General features: G+C 43.9%; 1 protein-coding gene across 3 annotated transcripts in view; it reads right to left on the bottom strand.

The window, feature by feature from the left end:
• Positions 1-328: 328 nt before the first annotated feature.
• Positions 329-16,472, bottom strand: part of BICD2 (BICD cargo adaptor 2) — a 153,531-nt gene continuing 137,387 nt past the window's right edge. The window contains exons 7-9 of one of the 3 annotated variants that reach the window (XM_073592314.1): positions 10,694-10,900; positions 5,879-6,089; positions 329-2,443 (exon numbers count right to left, since the gene is read on the bottom strand). In XM_073592314.1, coding sequence (XP_073448415.1) covers positions 2,438-2,443; positions 5,879-6,089; positions 10,694-10,900 — 424 coding nt within the window. In that variant the 3' untranslated portion in view covers positions 329-2,437. Of the gene's footprint in view, positions 2,444-3,488; positions 3,928-5,767; positions 6,090-10,693; positions 10,901-16,472 lie in introns of those variants that run through there. The other 2 variants (XM_073592313.1, XM_073592315.1) reach the window with 2 other exon arrangements.

Below are 16,472 nucleotides of genomic sequence, written 5' to 3'. Positions count from 1 at the left end.
CCATTGATGACCATCAGTGCTTGTCCTGACCCTCCATGTAAAGTTAGGGATAATTATAATTGCAAATCAGGCCAAAACAAACTGGAAGCAAAATAATCGTTGCTGTCCTTAGGACTCAGATAGCACTGGTAAAATACTACAAGCACAGCTTTAGGTTTGCTCCATCACCTCCAGGTATTCTTGGATGGTTGGTATTAGAAGTGGCACCACAGTTGATCCTGTTTTCTTTGCTCCAGTTTTCAAAGTCAACCCCTGTCAAGGACATTTTTGTCCACAGTGCTCTTCAAGATAACCAATAAAGTTGTAAATAAAAAAAACAGCAGACAAGTTCCTTTATCACCTTTATTGATACATGTGACTACCCTTACACAGGCAACTTGCTACACACAGCCTTGTATTAATATCTTTAACACTTTTCATTCACTAGACAAACCGTTATAAGAAGCACCAATCTTGTGGATGGCGACCACTTCTGCTGTCTGATCTGTGTAAAGGTTACTTGGCAAGAGTACGTGCATATAACATGTAACTGAAGAACACTTTGCACTAAAAAGTAATGCACATAAACATAATAATAATACAGTACTTTATGAAATCAGTTCAAATAAATACCCACTTACAGATGAAATTATTTGCCGTAACATTCTTTTAAAGGATCAATACTGTAAAAGATGAGAATATAAAATCCCAACAACTAGAATTTATACTGTTTTTCCAGCAAACAGAAATCTTTTTTTCCCCCTCTTATTATGCAATTAGAATTTCACGTTACTATAGCTGTCATCTTACAAAAATGACATTCTTGTAGTGAGTACCAATTTAAAACAATTGCTTTGGCCTCAACAAACTGCTGCCTATCCTCCAGGCAGGGCTTGTTGATGCGCGATCAGTTTCTGTTTCCTGCAAACAACAGAGCTTACATAGGACATGCAAAGAGCAAAGATCAATGTGTTGTTCATCACATTTGCCAGCCATAGAATATCAAGGCCGCATCCACCACTGTGGAAAGAAGACAGAGTCCGCATATCCCACCATTTGGTGGACAGCCACCACCACAAATGTATAAGTAATACATCTTGCGTTAATCATAATTAAACAAAAATCAAAGCTATTAGTTTTGGTTTGCAATCTTTATTTTCCTTAATCCCTGCATTATTAGCAAGGATCTGCGCTGAAAAAAAGAATCACTGACCAACGGAATTTTTTACAATTTTTATTTTCCCGTAATTATATACTACTTAAATTTCCTAAAAATATGCAAGATGGCGTTTTATTTTTAAATGTTTCATTTGCACTTATTGCTCCGTATGCTTTTATTCGATTTCAGAACCATTTTTTTTAATCTTTGCCCTGTCAAAGCTAGTCTAAGATTCCGTCTTCTGTAATATAAAAGGCACTACTGGTATCCATAACAAAGGCTTACAAACACTTGGTAATCGAGTTGAGAATTTAAACTTTCTAGGTGTACCATAATTTGGCACGATAATAGAGAAAGCAAAAAACAAACAATTCCAATTTGGAATTTAAAATCGGTACAGTTGTATAAAATTCTGTTCATCAGCAATTCTTGAATGTCCTAAAAACCAGGATAATCTGACATTTTAGGTAATACTACTTATTAAACTTTTTTTTCTTTTCAAGTGCCTATTACTGTTTTAACCAAAGAAGTCAAGTTTTTTCCTTGTTACATTAAGCTATTCCTAAGAATAATAATATAGTATGAAAATCCCAGAATTTTCAGACCCTGGATTTCTTTTTTGTAATGAACATGGCAGTTAAAACCAGTAATTATGACACAAACAAAATTATAATAGTGAAAAAGCTAATAAGACAGAACATATATAATTATATATATATATATTAACAACAAGGAGTGTTTAAACAAAAAAACAAAAAAAACAAAAAAAAAAACAAAACACCAAAAATAAAAAGTCAAAATTACCTGCAACGTGCTGATACGGAAATCAACAAGCACAAGCGTTAATACTACTCAAAAAAAAAAAAAAAATAGAACTACGACATGTTCCATTATAGAACTATGTAAAATATAAAGAAACAAATTATTAAAGTATAAAAAGTGCACAGGTTTAATAATCTGCAGTAAAATAACAATTAAAAAGAAAAAGGAAAAAAATCCCACGTGACTGATTACGAGCACAGAGAGAGCGGATCGTAGTGTTTGTTCAGCACTTGAGCTTTTTTTTTTCCCCAGCAGCACTTCATGGTAAAGCTTTTAATTTACTGAGAGAATACCAAGAAAAAAAAAAGTTAAATAATGGGAAGGACAGCTTACTGTAAAACTTATTATAAAAGGAAGAGTGCAGTAGTTTGTCTTTTTTATTTTTGTGCCATTGGCTCTAACTGTCAAGGGTAAGTTGGACTGGAATTACATGCATTTCAATGCATCGGTCCGCACGTTCTTCTCCAGGGATCTAATCTACAACTGGAAAAACATAAAATAAATGTTAGATACGCAACATTATAAATGGTGACTCAATGAAAGGAGCTGTGCGGAGTGAGTTAGTCTGAAAAGAGCCAAGACCGGGCGGTTGTTAGTTGTCAGGCTTAGAGGAAAAGGTTTTGCTTTCAGCCATGAGCTCAAATGGGTACCTGTAGGTAGCAGACTTTTTTTATTTATATAAAAAGTCATCTGCGATGGCATTTTAAGCTAAACTGTAAGCGTCGTAAAAGGGAAGCTATAGATCTCCATGCAGTGGTCATGCAGGGTGATTGCCAGCATGGGCATAAGGTTGCCCACTGAAGAAATGAACTGCAACAGGAACTGCAAACTGCAACAGGCAGCGAAGCTTTACAAGTGTAAAAGCTTTAATCCACGCAGGGAGAACAGGATAGAAAGAAAGGATGCCTTATCTAAGTTATTCATTAAATAGTTCTTTAAAAAAAACAAAAAAAAAAAAAAAACACACATTTCTATATTAAAAATACAAGAAATCCATAATCATTAAAAGAGGAATTATTTTCACAGTGCTGGAATAATTAGATCAATATTAGTATGTCTACTGGTTAAAGAAGGCTCATTACAATGAGATTTACCGCTAAAAAAAAAAAAAACAAACAAAACCTTTACAGTTAAAAAAAAGGGGAAAAAATAAAAATCAGGACTTTGCACGGTTTTGCTTAGGTAAAAATTATAGACTACCAGTTTGTTTCTATTTAAAGAAAAACTCGAAATGCAAATATTAAAAAAAAAAAAAAAAAAATCAAGACACAGATTTATTTCCTAGTAAATATTGTACTTGATATTATCTCTCGCTCTGAAGTGCCGTAGCCATTACAAGGGAAACATATTAAAACTATTAGGACCTAGAATCTGCATTGTACTTAACCATCACCAAAGAAAACAAAAAGAAAAAGAGCAGATCTGCTTGTGCTGAATATATTCTGTCTGCAGAATGCAACCATATGAAAAAAAAAAAAAAAAAAAAAAAAGGGAGAGATCTTAGCAAAAAAAAAAAAAAAAACAAAAACAAAAAAGCCCTCAAGTGTTACTATTAAAAAAAAATAAAAAAAAAAAACTATGTGAAAATGAAAACTCAGAAATGTGTTTTTAAGCCCTATTGTGCAAATTAAATTTTACAGATTATTTTTTCCTCCCCAAAATTGAGTTTTCCTTTTGTGCACTTGCTGGCGAAAACAGAAATGTGCAGATTCAGCTTTGCTGCATTGAATGGTTAAAACAATTAAATATATGTTTGCAAAGTGCTCTGTGACTTGCCCACACATGTTTCAGAAGCGGAGTGATGTCTAACACACTGTTAGTGGGCAAAACTGCAATCCTGTTAGCATGCACTTCTTCCACTCAGAAAGCAGGCAGCGAGCTCACGATTACCTTCCAGTAACAATGAGGGCTTGTCCTGACTACTTAGTGGCAGAGGTCCTGGACACAGGAAGCAGGGTGCTGATTATCTATAAGGAATGGCAGTGATAGGGGATGAAGCATTGCCAAGGTCACTGGATATAGAAAACAGAAGGCAGACAGAAAGACTAGGCTGGGAGTGTTATAGACACAAAGAGGAGGAGCAGAAGCCATTTTTACATGGCCTGCCCTGGGAAGCTATACATGTACAAAATGACTATGAAAATTACAGGATGAACAGGGCTATACAATAGTATTTAAAGCAGGCACTTTAATTTTTTTTTTTAACACCCTATTGTGCCTTTAATACCTCCCATCAGCTATTAGCCTTCCTTTTGTACTGGCACAATTTCTAAAACAAAATACTTTTTTTTTGCTTTAATAGAACTGAAGTTTGACAAAATGTACAGTTCCAATTAGCACATCACAAATGTCAATTTATGTGATGACCCCTAGGGGGCAGCATTTCTCTACTGTAGAGCCCTGTTACACTGTGCTTGCATATGTAAAGCCTGTTTATTAAAACAAACTCAACTGTATTCTATGATAATATAGAATATAATATTAATAGTAATATGCAGAAGTAACTGGCTTTTAAACTTTGCCATGAATGCTTAATAATATTAGCTTGCTATGTAGAAAAAAGGTTGGACACTTCCAGATGCCATTGATACCGCCGAGGTGTCCATTTCTACAGCAATATTCAGCTTTTTGGTCTCTTCTCCACTTCCAGGAGTAGAATCAAGTATTTCTGAAGCCCAGGTTAATATTTGGATACTGACAGTTTCTTAATACTTGTGTTATGAATATTATCAAAGTAAACCATAATCTGGATAAGGACAGGCTTAATTCATAAGACGGTGCAAGGAGCCATGATGGCATCCAATGGGCAGTAAACCCATATCAAAGCAGATTTCAGATCAGTAAAACTGTAAATTCTGATTGGCTGTTGTCATGTTGAACTGCTTAAACCTGTATCTTATACAGTCTGTGTGACAGGGTTATGAATGTTGAATAACATAGCTTGTAATTTGGCCAATACCATTTGCTTGTGAGAGAACGAAGCTGAATGTAAAGCGATTGCAAGCCGATAAAAAAAATTGAAAGACCTCCCATTCCATATCAAATATCCCAAAATCCTTTACAAGGCCTTTATACTTAACAGCTATTCTGGACTTCTAAATGTACATCAACATTGCTATCACCTTGAGCAGAGGCCTATTTGTGCTATGCAAGATACAAAGATCGACGCATGCGATACAACAGGCTACCGGCTGCTACAGACCTGGTAGAGCCAAAGATCAGAGAACTGACACTTCACTGAAGCTGTAAATCACTGGTACTCTTTATACTACAGATATCTGTTTGCACATACAATGGGCCTAGTGCATATGATTGGCTGAATGAAGTCGCTGCCGCTGGCCCTTTTCTTGTGTCTGAAAGGGTAGCTGTGGCGGGTTATCTTTCAGACATTTATACACGAGTCCCGGTGCTTTTAGATGCTAAAACTGAACTCCATTTATTAATTTAAAGCCCACCTGTATCATGAATACATCATAATTCAACTTTCCCCAGATCCCAAGTTCCAATTTCAGTTTTCTAGATTTTAGGTGGATATACAGGCGGTCGCTCGATCCGGAGCAGTGATTATGGCTTCAGTTTGGTATATGTTCCCACAAAGCAAACACATGCCTCACAGGTTAACCTCGGAAGAGTTGCCGACTCCTTCCCATGTTAACTTGCTGCAAGGGCCCCATACAAGTGTTAGTTATAATCAAGCTCAGCTTAATAATGCCATTTGCATACACAGGTCAACAACGAACCAACACGAGTTAAGTGGCTGCAGTACTGTAGCGACTTCATGCGGACTATCCAAGCAGGGTAAAATACAAAAAGTCATGCCTCCTAGTCACAACAGATCTTATACTTTTCACTGCAAAACACTTGGTTGTTAAGGACGGACCCCTCAGACTTGTCTGCGCAAGAGCGGACGTGACTTACACTGGGGTTACTGGTTTTGTTTTTGGACGTAGATTTAGTGCGCACGCGCTTGGTCTGCTCGTGGTCAAGCTCCAGGTGCTCCAAGCGCTGCGTCAATGCCAGCTTCTGCTGGATGGCCATACGAAGCAGTGAGTTCAAAGTCTTCTTTTCGTCTTCTGCTGCTGCCAGTTGCCTCTGCATTTCATCAAGTTGTGTGACGTACTCATCGCATCTGCAAAGCAAAACAATAAAATGATGCATTATACTGCAGAACAGACATCGATATCAGGGCAAGACAACCCCCTGAAACCAAGGTAACCAACGCAGGTAAAACGGCTGCTGGCTTTAAGTCCATGTATGTTGTCTGCCTCTACCTCTCCCTCTATACCAGGGGTCTCCTAACTTTTCTAAACACAGGGGCAAATTTACTGTCCTTTAGGGGGGACGGACTATAGACAGTGGAAGTAGAAAATGCCCCAGTGTCAGTGGGAGTAAACAATGCCCCATCATTGGTTTTAATGGGAGGAATAGTGTCTCACTGTTCATATGAGTGGGAGGAATGGTGCCCCATCAATGGTGTCAGCGGGAAAAATGGTGCCCCATCAGTGGTGTCGGTGGGAAAAATGGTGCCCCATCAGTGGTGTCGGTGGGAAAAATGGTGCCCCATCAGTGGTGTCGGTGGGAAAAATGGTGCCCCATCAGTGGTGTCGGTGGGAAAAATGGTGCCCCATCAGTGGTGTCGGTGGGAAAAATGGTGCCCCATCAGTGGTGTCGGTGGGAAAAATGGTGCCCCATCAGTGGTGTCGGTGGGAAAAATGGTGCCCCATCAGTGGTGTCGGTGGGAAAAATGGTGCCCCATCAGTGGTGTCGGTGGGAAAAATGGTGCCCCATCAGTGGTGTCGGTGGGAAAAATGGTGCCCCATCAGTGGTGTCGGTGGGAAAAATGGTGCCCCATCAGTGGTGCCGGTGGGAAAAATGGTGCCCCATCAGTGGTGTCGGTGGGAAAAATGGTGCCCCATCAGTGGTGTCGGTGGGAAAAATGGTGCCCCATCAGTGGTGTCGGTGGGAAAAATGGTGCCCCATCAATGGTGTCAGCTGGAGGAAAAGTGTCCCAAGGGCCAGATAAAAGGCAAGCAAAGGGCCACATCTGGCCCCTGGGCCACAGTTTGGAAGACCACTGCTCTATACATACACACTCAAATACTGTATATGCTGGTTTTACGTGAGTAGAGCTACACATACAAACCAGCTTTTGATTCTCTGCTTCTATTATGTTCCTGAAAATTCAAACGTGCCAATTGATGGCGACAGTCAGGTTAGAATACTTTCAGCAATCGATTATTCTAGCTACAGCCTATTAGAGGGTGGGTTGGAGACCAATCATTATCATGGCTTAGGAGCCCTCCTGCATACCTTGGTTTCTATGATCAGCAGGGAATGGTGTTACAGCTACATAGTTAGTCAGGTTGAAAAAAGACACAAGTCCATCTAGTTCAACCAAAAATAAAATACAAACCCATATACACAATCCTTCACCTACAGTTGATCCAGAGGAAGGCGAAAAACCCCAGCAAATCCTGCTCCAATTTGCTACAGCAGGGGAAAAAAATCCTTCCTGATCCCCCCGAGAGGCAATCAGATTTTCCCTGAATCAACTTTACCTATAAAAAGGTTAGTACCCAGTTATAATATGTACATTTAGGAAATAATCTATGCCCTTTTTAAAGCAATCTACTGAGCTGGCCAGAACCACCTCTGGAGGGAGTCTATTCCACATTTTCACAGCTCTTACTGTGAAGAAACCTTTCCTTATTGGGAAAAAAAAATATTTTTTCCTCTTGATGTAAAGAGTGTCCCCTTGTCCTCTGTGATGACCACCTACAGTGAATAACTCAACACCAAGTTCACTATATGGACCACTTATGTAATTTATACATGTTGATCATATCCTCAATCTCCTCTTCTCAAGTGGGAACAAATTCAGTTCCTCTAATCTTTCCTCATAGCGGAGCTCCTCCATGCCTCTTAATAGTTTGGTTGCCCTTCTCTGCAGCATAAATATAAAAGCAATTTACAGTTAAATACTGCATAATAATGTACACAGCATTACAGGAATATCTGCTCTTCCATAGTAGATACACAGGGGTTAATTTATTAAACTGCAGAGTACAAAATCTGGTGCATGGTGGCCAATCAGCTTCTAACTTCAGCTTATTCAATTAAGCTTTGACAAAAAAAACTGGAAGCTGATTGTTTTCTATGTAGAGCTGCACCCGATTCTGCACCCATTTTAGTAAATCAACCCTAAAGTTTCACTGAGCTTAGATTTCAGCTTTTGTGTCTGAAAAGGTAAAACACGTCTGCAAGACTGGACTGACTGGTGTCTGAACTCTTAATTAGTTTGTGTAACACCATGAATAAAAGAAACCTGTACTTAGAAAAAATATGTACGATGCAGTCACTGATTTGGAACAATAATGCAAATTAGAACACCATAGTGAAATCAAAACTAAACTGATTCTAAGCTAAAGATTCACAATGTCCTCCATCTTTGCCGCGCATACTCTATTTCTTCACCACTCCATTCAGACACCAGGGGGGAGGAAAATAGTCAATACCATTGGAAATTTCTCTGAGCGAAGGACTCTCCCCCATCCCCATAGTGTTGTGCCCATTGCCAAGCCCAGCACGATCACATGAGAAGAGGAGGAGCGAGTCACATGGTTCTGTGCCCTTAGAAGTATCAGATATTTTCTTCACTGCTGGCAGCTCGGTGGAGGAACAAAGAAAAGGTGACTGGCACCCAGTCACACTAGGAAGCAGATTGCTTTCATATATTTAACAGCCAGAACCACCATTCAGATTTATTGGAAATTTTCGTCCATTCCATTTGAATACAATAAAGCTAAACTCTCTTGGTTGATGATTAATGAAAAATTGTTGGTCACCCTCAGTAATAGGATGAGAACCTTTGAGAAGGTCTGGGAACCTGGATACAATATATTCCAGGAGCCAAGAGATGGATAGACAGGCAGCTTCCATGGAAAAGATACACCACTTTTCTAATTTTTCTTTACCGGCCCTTTCTTCCCCTTACTTGTTTGGTTTCAAAACTGAATTCATAGCAGATCCTTTTGAATCTTTGTAAATTATACAAGAGAGGTCTGTGGTGCTTCTATGCCTTCTCAGCCGAGGAATGGGATCTCCTCCATCAATCGTTCTAATGTCTAATAGCTGTACTTTAAAGGGGTTATGAACCCCCTTTTTTTTTAAATGACATACATATACTTACCTCCACTGTGCAGTTCGTTTTGCACAGTGTGGCCCCCAAATCTCATCTTCTGAGGTTCCCCGGTGGCGCTCGCGGCTCCTCCTCACATCGATATACCCCTGGGAGAAGCGCTCTCCCTGGGGGTTACCTTGCGGGCACGCTCCCGAATCCAGCATTTGTGTGCATAGACACAGAATGCTGGACTCGGCCACGCCACCTGCATCATTGGATTTGATTGTCAGCAGCGGGAGCCAATGGCTGCCCTGCTATCAATCTATCCATTCAAGAGCCGTGGGCTCCCGGGCAGAGAGGTACAGCATGACTCTGCTGAGGGAAAGAAAGGCTCAGGTGAGTAAAACAGGGACAGGGGTTTTGGTCAGTGTCAGAAGTTTTTTCACCTTGGACCAAGCCTCTGAGATTTGTGGTTTACAAGTTAAAAAGTTTTTGCTAGAAAATTACTGAAAACCCCCAAACATTGTACCTTTTTTTTTTTCTAACACCCTAGAAATTAAAATGACGGTCGTTACAATACTTTGTCACACCGTATTTGCGCAGCGGTCTTACAAGCGCACTTTTTTTGGAAAAAAATACACTTTTTTGAATAAAAAAAAAATAAGACAACAGTAAAGTTAGCCCAATTTGTTTTTATATTGTGAAAGATAATGTTATGCAGAGTAAATTGATACCCAACATGTCACGCTTCAAAATTGCACCGTCTCGTGGAATGGCGACAAACTTTTACCCTTAAAAATCTCCATAGGCAACGTTTAATAAATTCTACAGGTTGCATGTTTTGAGTTACAGAGGAGGTCTAGGGGCAGAATTATTGCTCTCGCTCTACCGATCGCGGCAATACCTCACATGTGTGGTTTGAACACCATTTTCTTATGCGGGCACTACTCATGTATGCGTTCGCTTCTGTACGCGAGCTCGGCGGGACGGGGCGCTTTTGAAATTTTTTTTTTAATTATTATGTAGTTTACCTTTTTATTTTTACAATGTGCTTTTTAAAAAAAAAAAAAAGGTCACTTTTATTCCTATTACAAGGAATGTAAACATTCCTTGTAATGGAAAAAAAGCATGAAATCTTAAATATGAATTCTGGGGTCAAAAAGACATTAGATCTCATATTTACACAAAAGTGCAATAAATAAATAATGGCCCTTTAAGAGCTATGGGCAGAAGTGACGTTTTGACGTTGCTTCCGCCCTGCAATGGTATGGAGACGGGTGGGGGCCATCTTCCCCTCACTTGTCTCCATACCCAGGAAGGAGAAGGATCCGATCGCCTCCGCCGCTACCGACGGCTCCAGTAAGCAGCTGAGGTCACCGGAGAGCGGCAGGAAGGGGGGGCCCTCTCCTGCCGCTAATAAAAGTGATCTAGCGGCGAATCCGCCGCAGAGACCACTATTATAGGAAACTTGACCGCCCGCTGAGGAAGCTAGCTGCTGCCATAACAAAGATATCCCTCTTCAAAGTTAGGACACACATCAGCGTGCGGCGGACCGAAGTGGTTAAGAAAAGCACAGAAAGAACTTATCTTACGACTATACTTCCAACACTTGCCTTTGAATGTTAACCACTTGACCTTCGGGAGATTTACCCCCCTTCATGACCAGGCCATTTTTTGCGATACGGCACTGCGTTACTTTAACTGACAAGTGCGCGGTCGTGCGACACTGTACCCAAACAACATTTTTGTCCATTTTTCCCCCACAAATAGAGCTTTCTTTTGGTGGTATTTGATCACCTCTGCAGTTTTTATTTTTTGCACTATAAACAAAAAAAAAAAGACAATATTTTTCACTTTCTGCTATAAAACATATCCAATAAAAAAAAAAAATAAAAATTAAAATCACATTTCTTTATTAGTTTAGGCCAATATGTATTCTGCTACATATCTTAGTAAAAAACAATCCCCATAAGCGTATATTGACTTGTTTGTGCAAAAGTTATAGCGTCTACAAACTATTGGATTATTTTTTTTTTTCTTGTACCAGTACGGTAATGGCAGCGATCAGCGCTATTGCAGCGGACAAATCAGACAATTTTTGGGGATCAGTGACACTAATACAGTGATCAGTGCTAAAAAAATATGCACTATACCAATGACACTGGTTGGGAAGGGGTTAACATCAGAGGCGATCAAAGGGTTAACAGTGTGCCTAGCATGTGCTTACTCACTGTGCTTTGACTAGGGGAAGGCAAAGATCTGTGTTCCTGCTTTGCTTTGCAGGAACACAGAATCAATACCTTCCCTTCTGACAGAACGGCAATTTGCCTTGTTTACATAAGCAGATTTTCATTTTGCCTGTGTAATCAGCAGGTGCTGGTGGACATCGAGTCTGCGGTACCAGTCGATGGGCTCCCGCTGTTTGTAATCACAACGGGAGCAGGTTGCTGGCAGCACAACCCAGACCTGGAAGGGTCAGATTATGTACTAGGCACATGATCTGGCACAGAGCGGCCGCCCTGCCGCAGCAAATGTACGGAGGGCGGTCGCCAAGTGATTGTAAACCTCAGACATGATATGGGAACAAAGCAAATCCCTCTACAGCAGGGGTAGGCAAACGGTGCCACAAGCGGCATGCGAAGCCTCTTTTGCCGGCACTTGACTCCCTCCCCATCAGCAGAGCAGTGCAGGGAAGTGTCAGTGAGACACAGCTTCTGCCGCACGAATGCATTACAATCTTAGAATTCCCCACGCCGCACCTGCACTGAGGGGGAGGCACTGTACCCCCACACATTGTACAGGATGGCAAACATTGTTTGGTTCTCTAACTCAGCTGTAATCGTCAGCTTTTGTGATGGGGAAGAGAATGGGTGCAGTCCCCATTTCCAGGAGGAGAGGGAGGACTGTCATTGGCCACTGCTAAAGCTAATCACAGTCCTGCTTGCCCTGCTCACCATCTGGGAGGAAGATATATGAGAAGGTGCAGCGCTGAAAAAATTCCAACCGCGTCCTGCGTCTCCAGTCTCTGACATCACCCAACGTTTCATCATCAACATGCGTCTTCAGGGGCTCCGTTTGGCTTCATTTCATTTATGTTTTGGGACATTTTTTTATGAGTTATATTTAATTCAGTTTTATATGAGTTATATTCAATATAATTTTTTCAGCGCTGCACCTTCTCCTATATCTTTTTAATTGTACCCAGCAATTTTGTGTCAGCTGCTTTTCTTCTATATTGAATGTTACACTAAGCGCAACAGATTTGTTTTTTCATCTGGAGGAAGATGACTCGATTGGATGCCACTACAAATCTCAGAAAGGAGGGATTTCACTGTGATTGAGAAAATCACAATCAGGTGATAGTTTATGGAATTACTGTTGAACTTCTGGGAACGTTGTTGAAAAGTGAGAGACACACAATTATATATATATATATATATATAAAAGTATATAAAATTTTGAGCGTGTGTGTCTACTACTACCACCAACCTCTGCATCACTTACACCTGACCCCTGAACTTTACGCCACTTACTACTGAGCCCCGGCACTCTGTGTCCCTTTAAGTCACATTCTGTGCAATGAAAATCACACCCGCACAGATGAGCAGGTGGGTTCAGTGTTGGGACAGATGAGACAGAAGAGCAAGGGGGGTTACAGTGATGGGACAGAAGAGCAAGGGGGGTGTACAGTGGTGGGGCAGAAGAGCAAGGGGGGGGTACAGTGGTGGGGCAGAAGAGCAAGGGGGGGGTACAGTGGTGGGGCAGAAGAGCAAGGGGGGGGTACAGTGGTGGGGCAGAAGAGCAAGGGGGGGGGTACAGTGGTGGGGCAGAAGAGCAAGGGGGGGGGTACAGTGGTGGGGCAGAAGAGCAAGGGGGGGGGTACAGTGGTGGGGCAGAAGAGCAAGGGGGGGGGTACAGTGGTGGGGCAGAAGAGCAAGGGGGGGGTACAGTGGTGGGGCAGAAGAGCAAGGGGGGGTACAGTGGTGGGGCAGAAGAGCAAGGGGAGGTACAGTGGTGGGGCAGAAGTGCAGGAGGTACAGTGGTGGGGCAGAAGTGCAGGAGGTACAGTGGTGGGGCAGATGTGCAGGAGGTACAGTGGTGGGGCAGATGTGCAGGAGGTACAGTGGTGGGGCAGATGTGCAGGAGGTACAGTGGTGGGGCAGATGTGCAGGAGGTACAGTGGTGGGGCAGATGTGCAGGAGGTACAGTGGTGGGGCAGATGTGCAGGAGGTACAGTGGTGGGGCAGATGTGCAGGAGGTACAGTGGTGGGGCAGATGTGCAGGAGGTACAGTGGTGGGGCAGATGTGCAGGAGGTACAGTGGTGGGGCAGATGTGCAGGAGGTACAGTGGTGGGGCAGATGTGCAGGAGGTACAGTGGTGGGGCAGATGTGCAGGAGGTACAGTGGTGGGGCAGATGTGCAGGAGGTACAGTGGTGGGGCAGATGTGCAGGAGGTACAGTGGTGGGGCAGATGTGCAGGAGGTACAGTGGTGGGGCAGATGTGCAGGAGGTACAGTGGTGGGGCAGATGTGCAGGAGGTACAGTGGTGGGGCAGATGTGCAGGAGGTACAGTGGTGGGGCAGATGTGCAGGAGGTACAGTGGTGGGGCAGATGTGCAGGAGGTACAGTGGTGGGGCAGATGTGCAGGAGGTACAGTGGTGGGGCAGATGTGCAGGAGGTACAGTGGTGGGGCAGATGTGCAGGAGGTACAGTGGTGGGGCAGATGTGCAGGAGGTACAGTGGTGGGGCAGATGTGCAGGAGGTACAGTGGTGGGGCAGATGTGCAGGAGGTACAGTGGTGGGGCAGATGTGCAGGAGGTACAGTGGTGGGGCAGATGTGCAGGAGGTACAGTGGTGGGGCAGATGTGCAGGAGGTACAGTGGTGGGGCAGATGTGCAGGAGGTACAGTGGTGGGGCAGATGTGCAGGAGGTACAGTGGTGGGGCAGATGTGCAGGAGGTACAGTGGTGGGGCAGATGTGCAGGAGGTACAGTGGTGGGGCAGATGTGCAGGAGGTACAGTGGTGGGGCAGATGTGCAGGAGGTACAGTGGTGGGGCAGATGTGCAGGAGGTACAGTGGTGGGGCAGATGTGCAGGAGGTACAGTGGTGGGGCAGATGTGCAGGAGGTACAGTGGTGGGGCAGATGTGCAGGAGGTACAGTGGTGGGGCAGATGTGCAGGAGGTACAGTGGTGGGGCAGATGTGCAGGAGGTACAGTGGTGGGGCAGATGTGCAGGAGGTACAGTGGTGGGGCAGATGTGCAGGAGGTACAGTGGTGGGGCAGATGTGCAGGAGGTACAGTGGTGGGGCAGATGTGCAGGAGGTACAGTGGTGGGGCAGATGTGCAGGAGGTACAGTGGTGGGGCAGATGTGCAGGAGGTACAGTGGTGGGGCAGATGTGCAGGAGGTACAGTGGTGGGGCAGATGTGCAGGAGGTACAGTGGTGGGGCAGATGTGCAGGAGGTACAGTGGTGGGGCAGATGTGCAGGAGGTACAGTGGTGGGGCAGATGTGCAGGAGGTACAGTGGTGGGGCAGATGTGCAGGAGGTACAGTGGTGGGGCAGATGTGCAGGAGGTACAGTGGTGGGGCAGATGTGCAGGAGGTACAGTGGTGGGGCAGATGTGCAGGAGGTACAGTGGTGGGGCAGATGTGCAGGAGGTACAGTGGTGGGGCAGATGTGCAGGAGGTACAGTGGTGGGGCAGATGTGCAGGAGGTACAGTGGTGGGGCAGATGTGCAGGAGGTACAGTGGTGGGGCAGATGTGCAGGAGGTACAGTGGTGGGGCAGATGTGCAGGAGGTACAGTGGTGGGGCAGATGTGCAGGAGGTACAGTGGTGGGGCAGATGTGCAGGAGGTACAGTGGTGGGGCAGATGTGCAGGAGGTACAGTGGTGGGGCAGATGTGCAGGAGGTACAGTGGTGGGGCAGATGTGCAGGAGGTACAGTGGTGGGGCAGATGTGCAGGAGGTACAGTGGTGGGGCAGATGTGCAGGAGGTACAGTGGTGGGGCAGATGAGAAGGGAGTTCAGCAGTAGAACAGAAGAACAGGGTGGTTCAGTGTTGGGGCAGATGAGAAGGGGGATACAGCGGTGGGGCAGATGTGAAAGAAGGTGCATTGGTGGGACAGATGAGCAGGGGGTGTACAGTGGCGGGGCAGAGGAGAAAGTGGGTACGTTGATGGGACAAATGCGCAGGGGGGTTACAGTGGTGTGACAGAAGAGCAGGGAGGTACAGAGGTGAGACATATGTGCACAAGGTCAGTGGTGGAGCAGATGAGTTCCGTGTTAGGACATATGAGAAAGTGGTTCAGCGGTGAGACAAAAAAAAGAGCATGGGGGTACGGTGGTGGAGCAGATGTGTAGGGAGGTACAGTGTTGGGGCAGATGAGAAAGGGGGTGCACTGGTGGGGCAAATGAGCAGGGGGTTACAGTGGTGGGGCAGATGAGCAGGGGGGACAGTGATCCGAGGTGTGAAGGTGCAGGAATTGGGGCTGGTCTGAGGCGTGAGACTGCAGGATGTTAATTAAGTCACTATTACTCAAGTAATTTACAGCATTTACTTTATAAAAAATCCTTTTTGCAATTGAGAAGTGTGAAGTTGACATTTTTTTGTTATAAAACCGTCACGCTCAATTTCTTTGAAAACATTTTTCGGCACACTGTGCTCAAAATGTTACCTACACCCGTGCTCAATAGTGTGTACTTGTGTCAATTAAGAGCACTAAGTGTAATCTGTCTGCTGCTTCGTTCCTCTGCTATCAGCATGAATCACTTCTGACAAGTTTTCCTGACACTGACAAAAATGGTGACACTGGAGGGACCTCCAGCTGATTGACAGACTCAGGCCCTGTTCCTGTGTGCTGTGTGAAAGGGGGGGGAAGGCGTGTCCCTTCCCTTCATCAGCTCCCAGAGCTCTCCTCACTGAGCTCTGCAGAGTAACTTCAACCCCCCATCCCCTTTTTTCTGACAGCTCAGATAAGTTTTAAAAATTCTGGACTTTAAACAGATACAGAGAAGAGAAGACTGCAGATAAACAGGTACAATTTATGTAGGAGGGTTTGTTTCATCTCTGTATCACCTGAGACCAGTCTCTTCACTGGGTAGAAGTAAGGGTTTACAACCACTTTAAGTCTTCTCAGGAGAGCGAAGCCTCTTTCCATTTCAGATTTTTGTACTTACGCTTGAAAACTTCAATAAAGAATATTGAACTATAAAAGGGGAGTGCCTTCTGTTGGGAAGCAGAGCATTAAATCAAACCGACAGCTTTTTCCCCAAACAGGTATGTCACCAGCACACTCAACACACTCACGCTGTCCCTTCAGAGCACTGTGCCGCAGTCTTAAATACCAAGCGCATGTGCGAGATTGACATCATCGCGACTTTTCCATTCGAAC

This window comes from Aquarana catesbeiana, linkage group LG07 (genome assembly GCF_042186555.1).
Source record: "Aquarana catesbeiana isolate 2022-GZ linkage group LG07, ASM4218655v1, whole genome shotgun sequence".
Lineage (NCBI taxonomy): Eukaryota > Metazoa > Chordata > Amphibia > Anura > Ranidae > Aquarana > Aquarana catesbeiana.
This window is presented reverse-complemented; position numbering and strand designations above follow the sequence as displayed.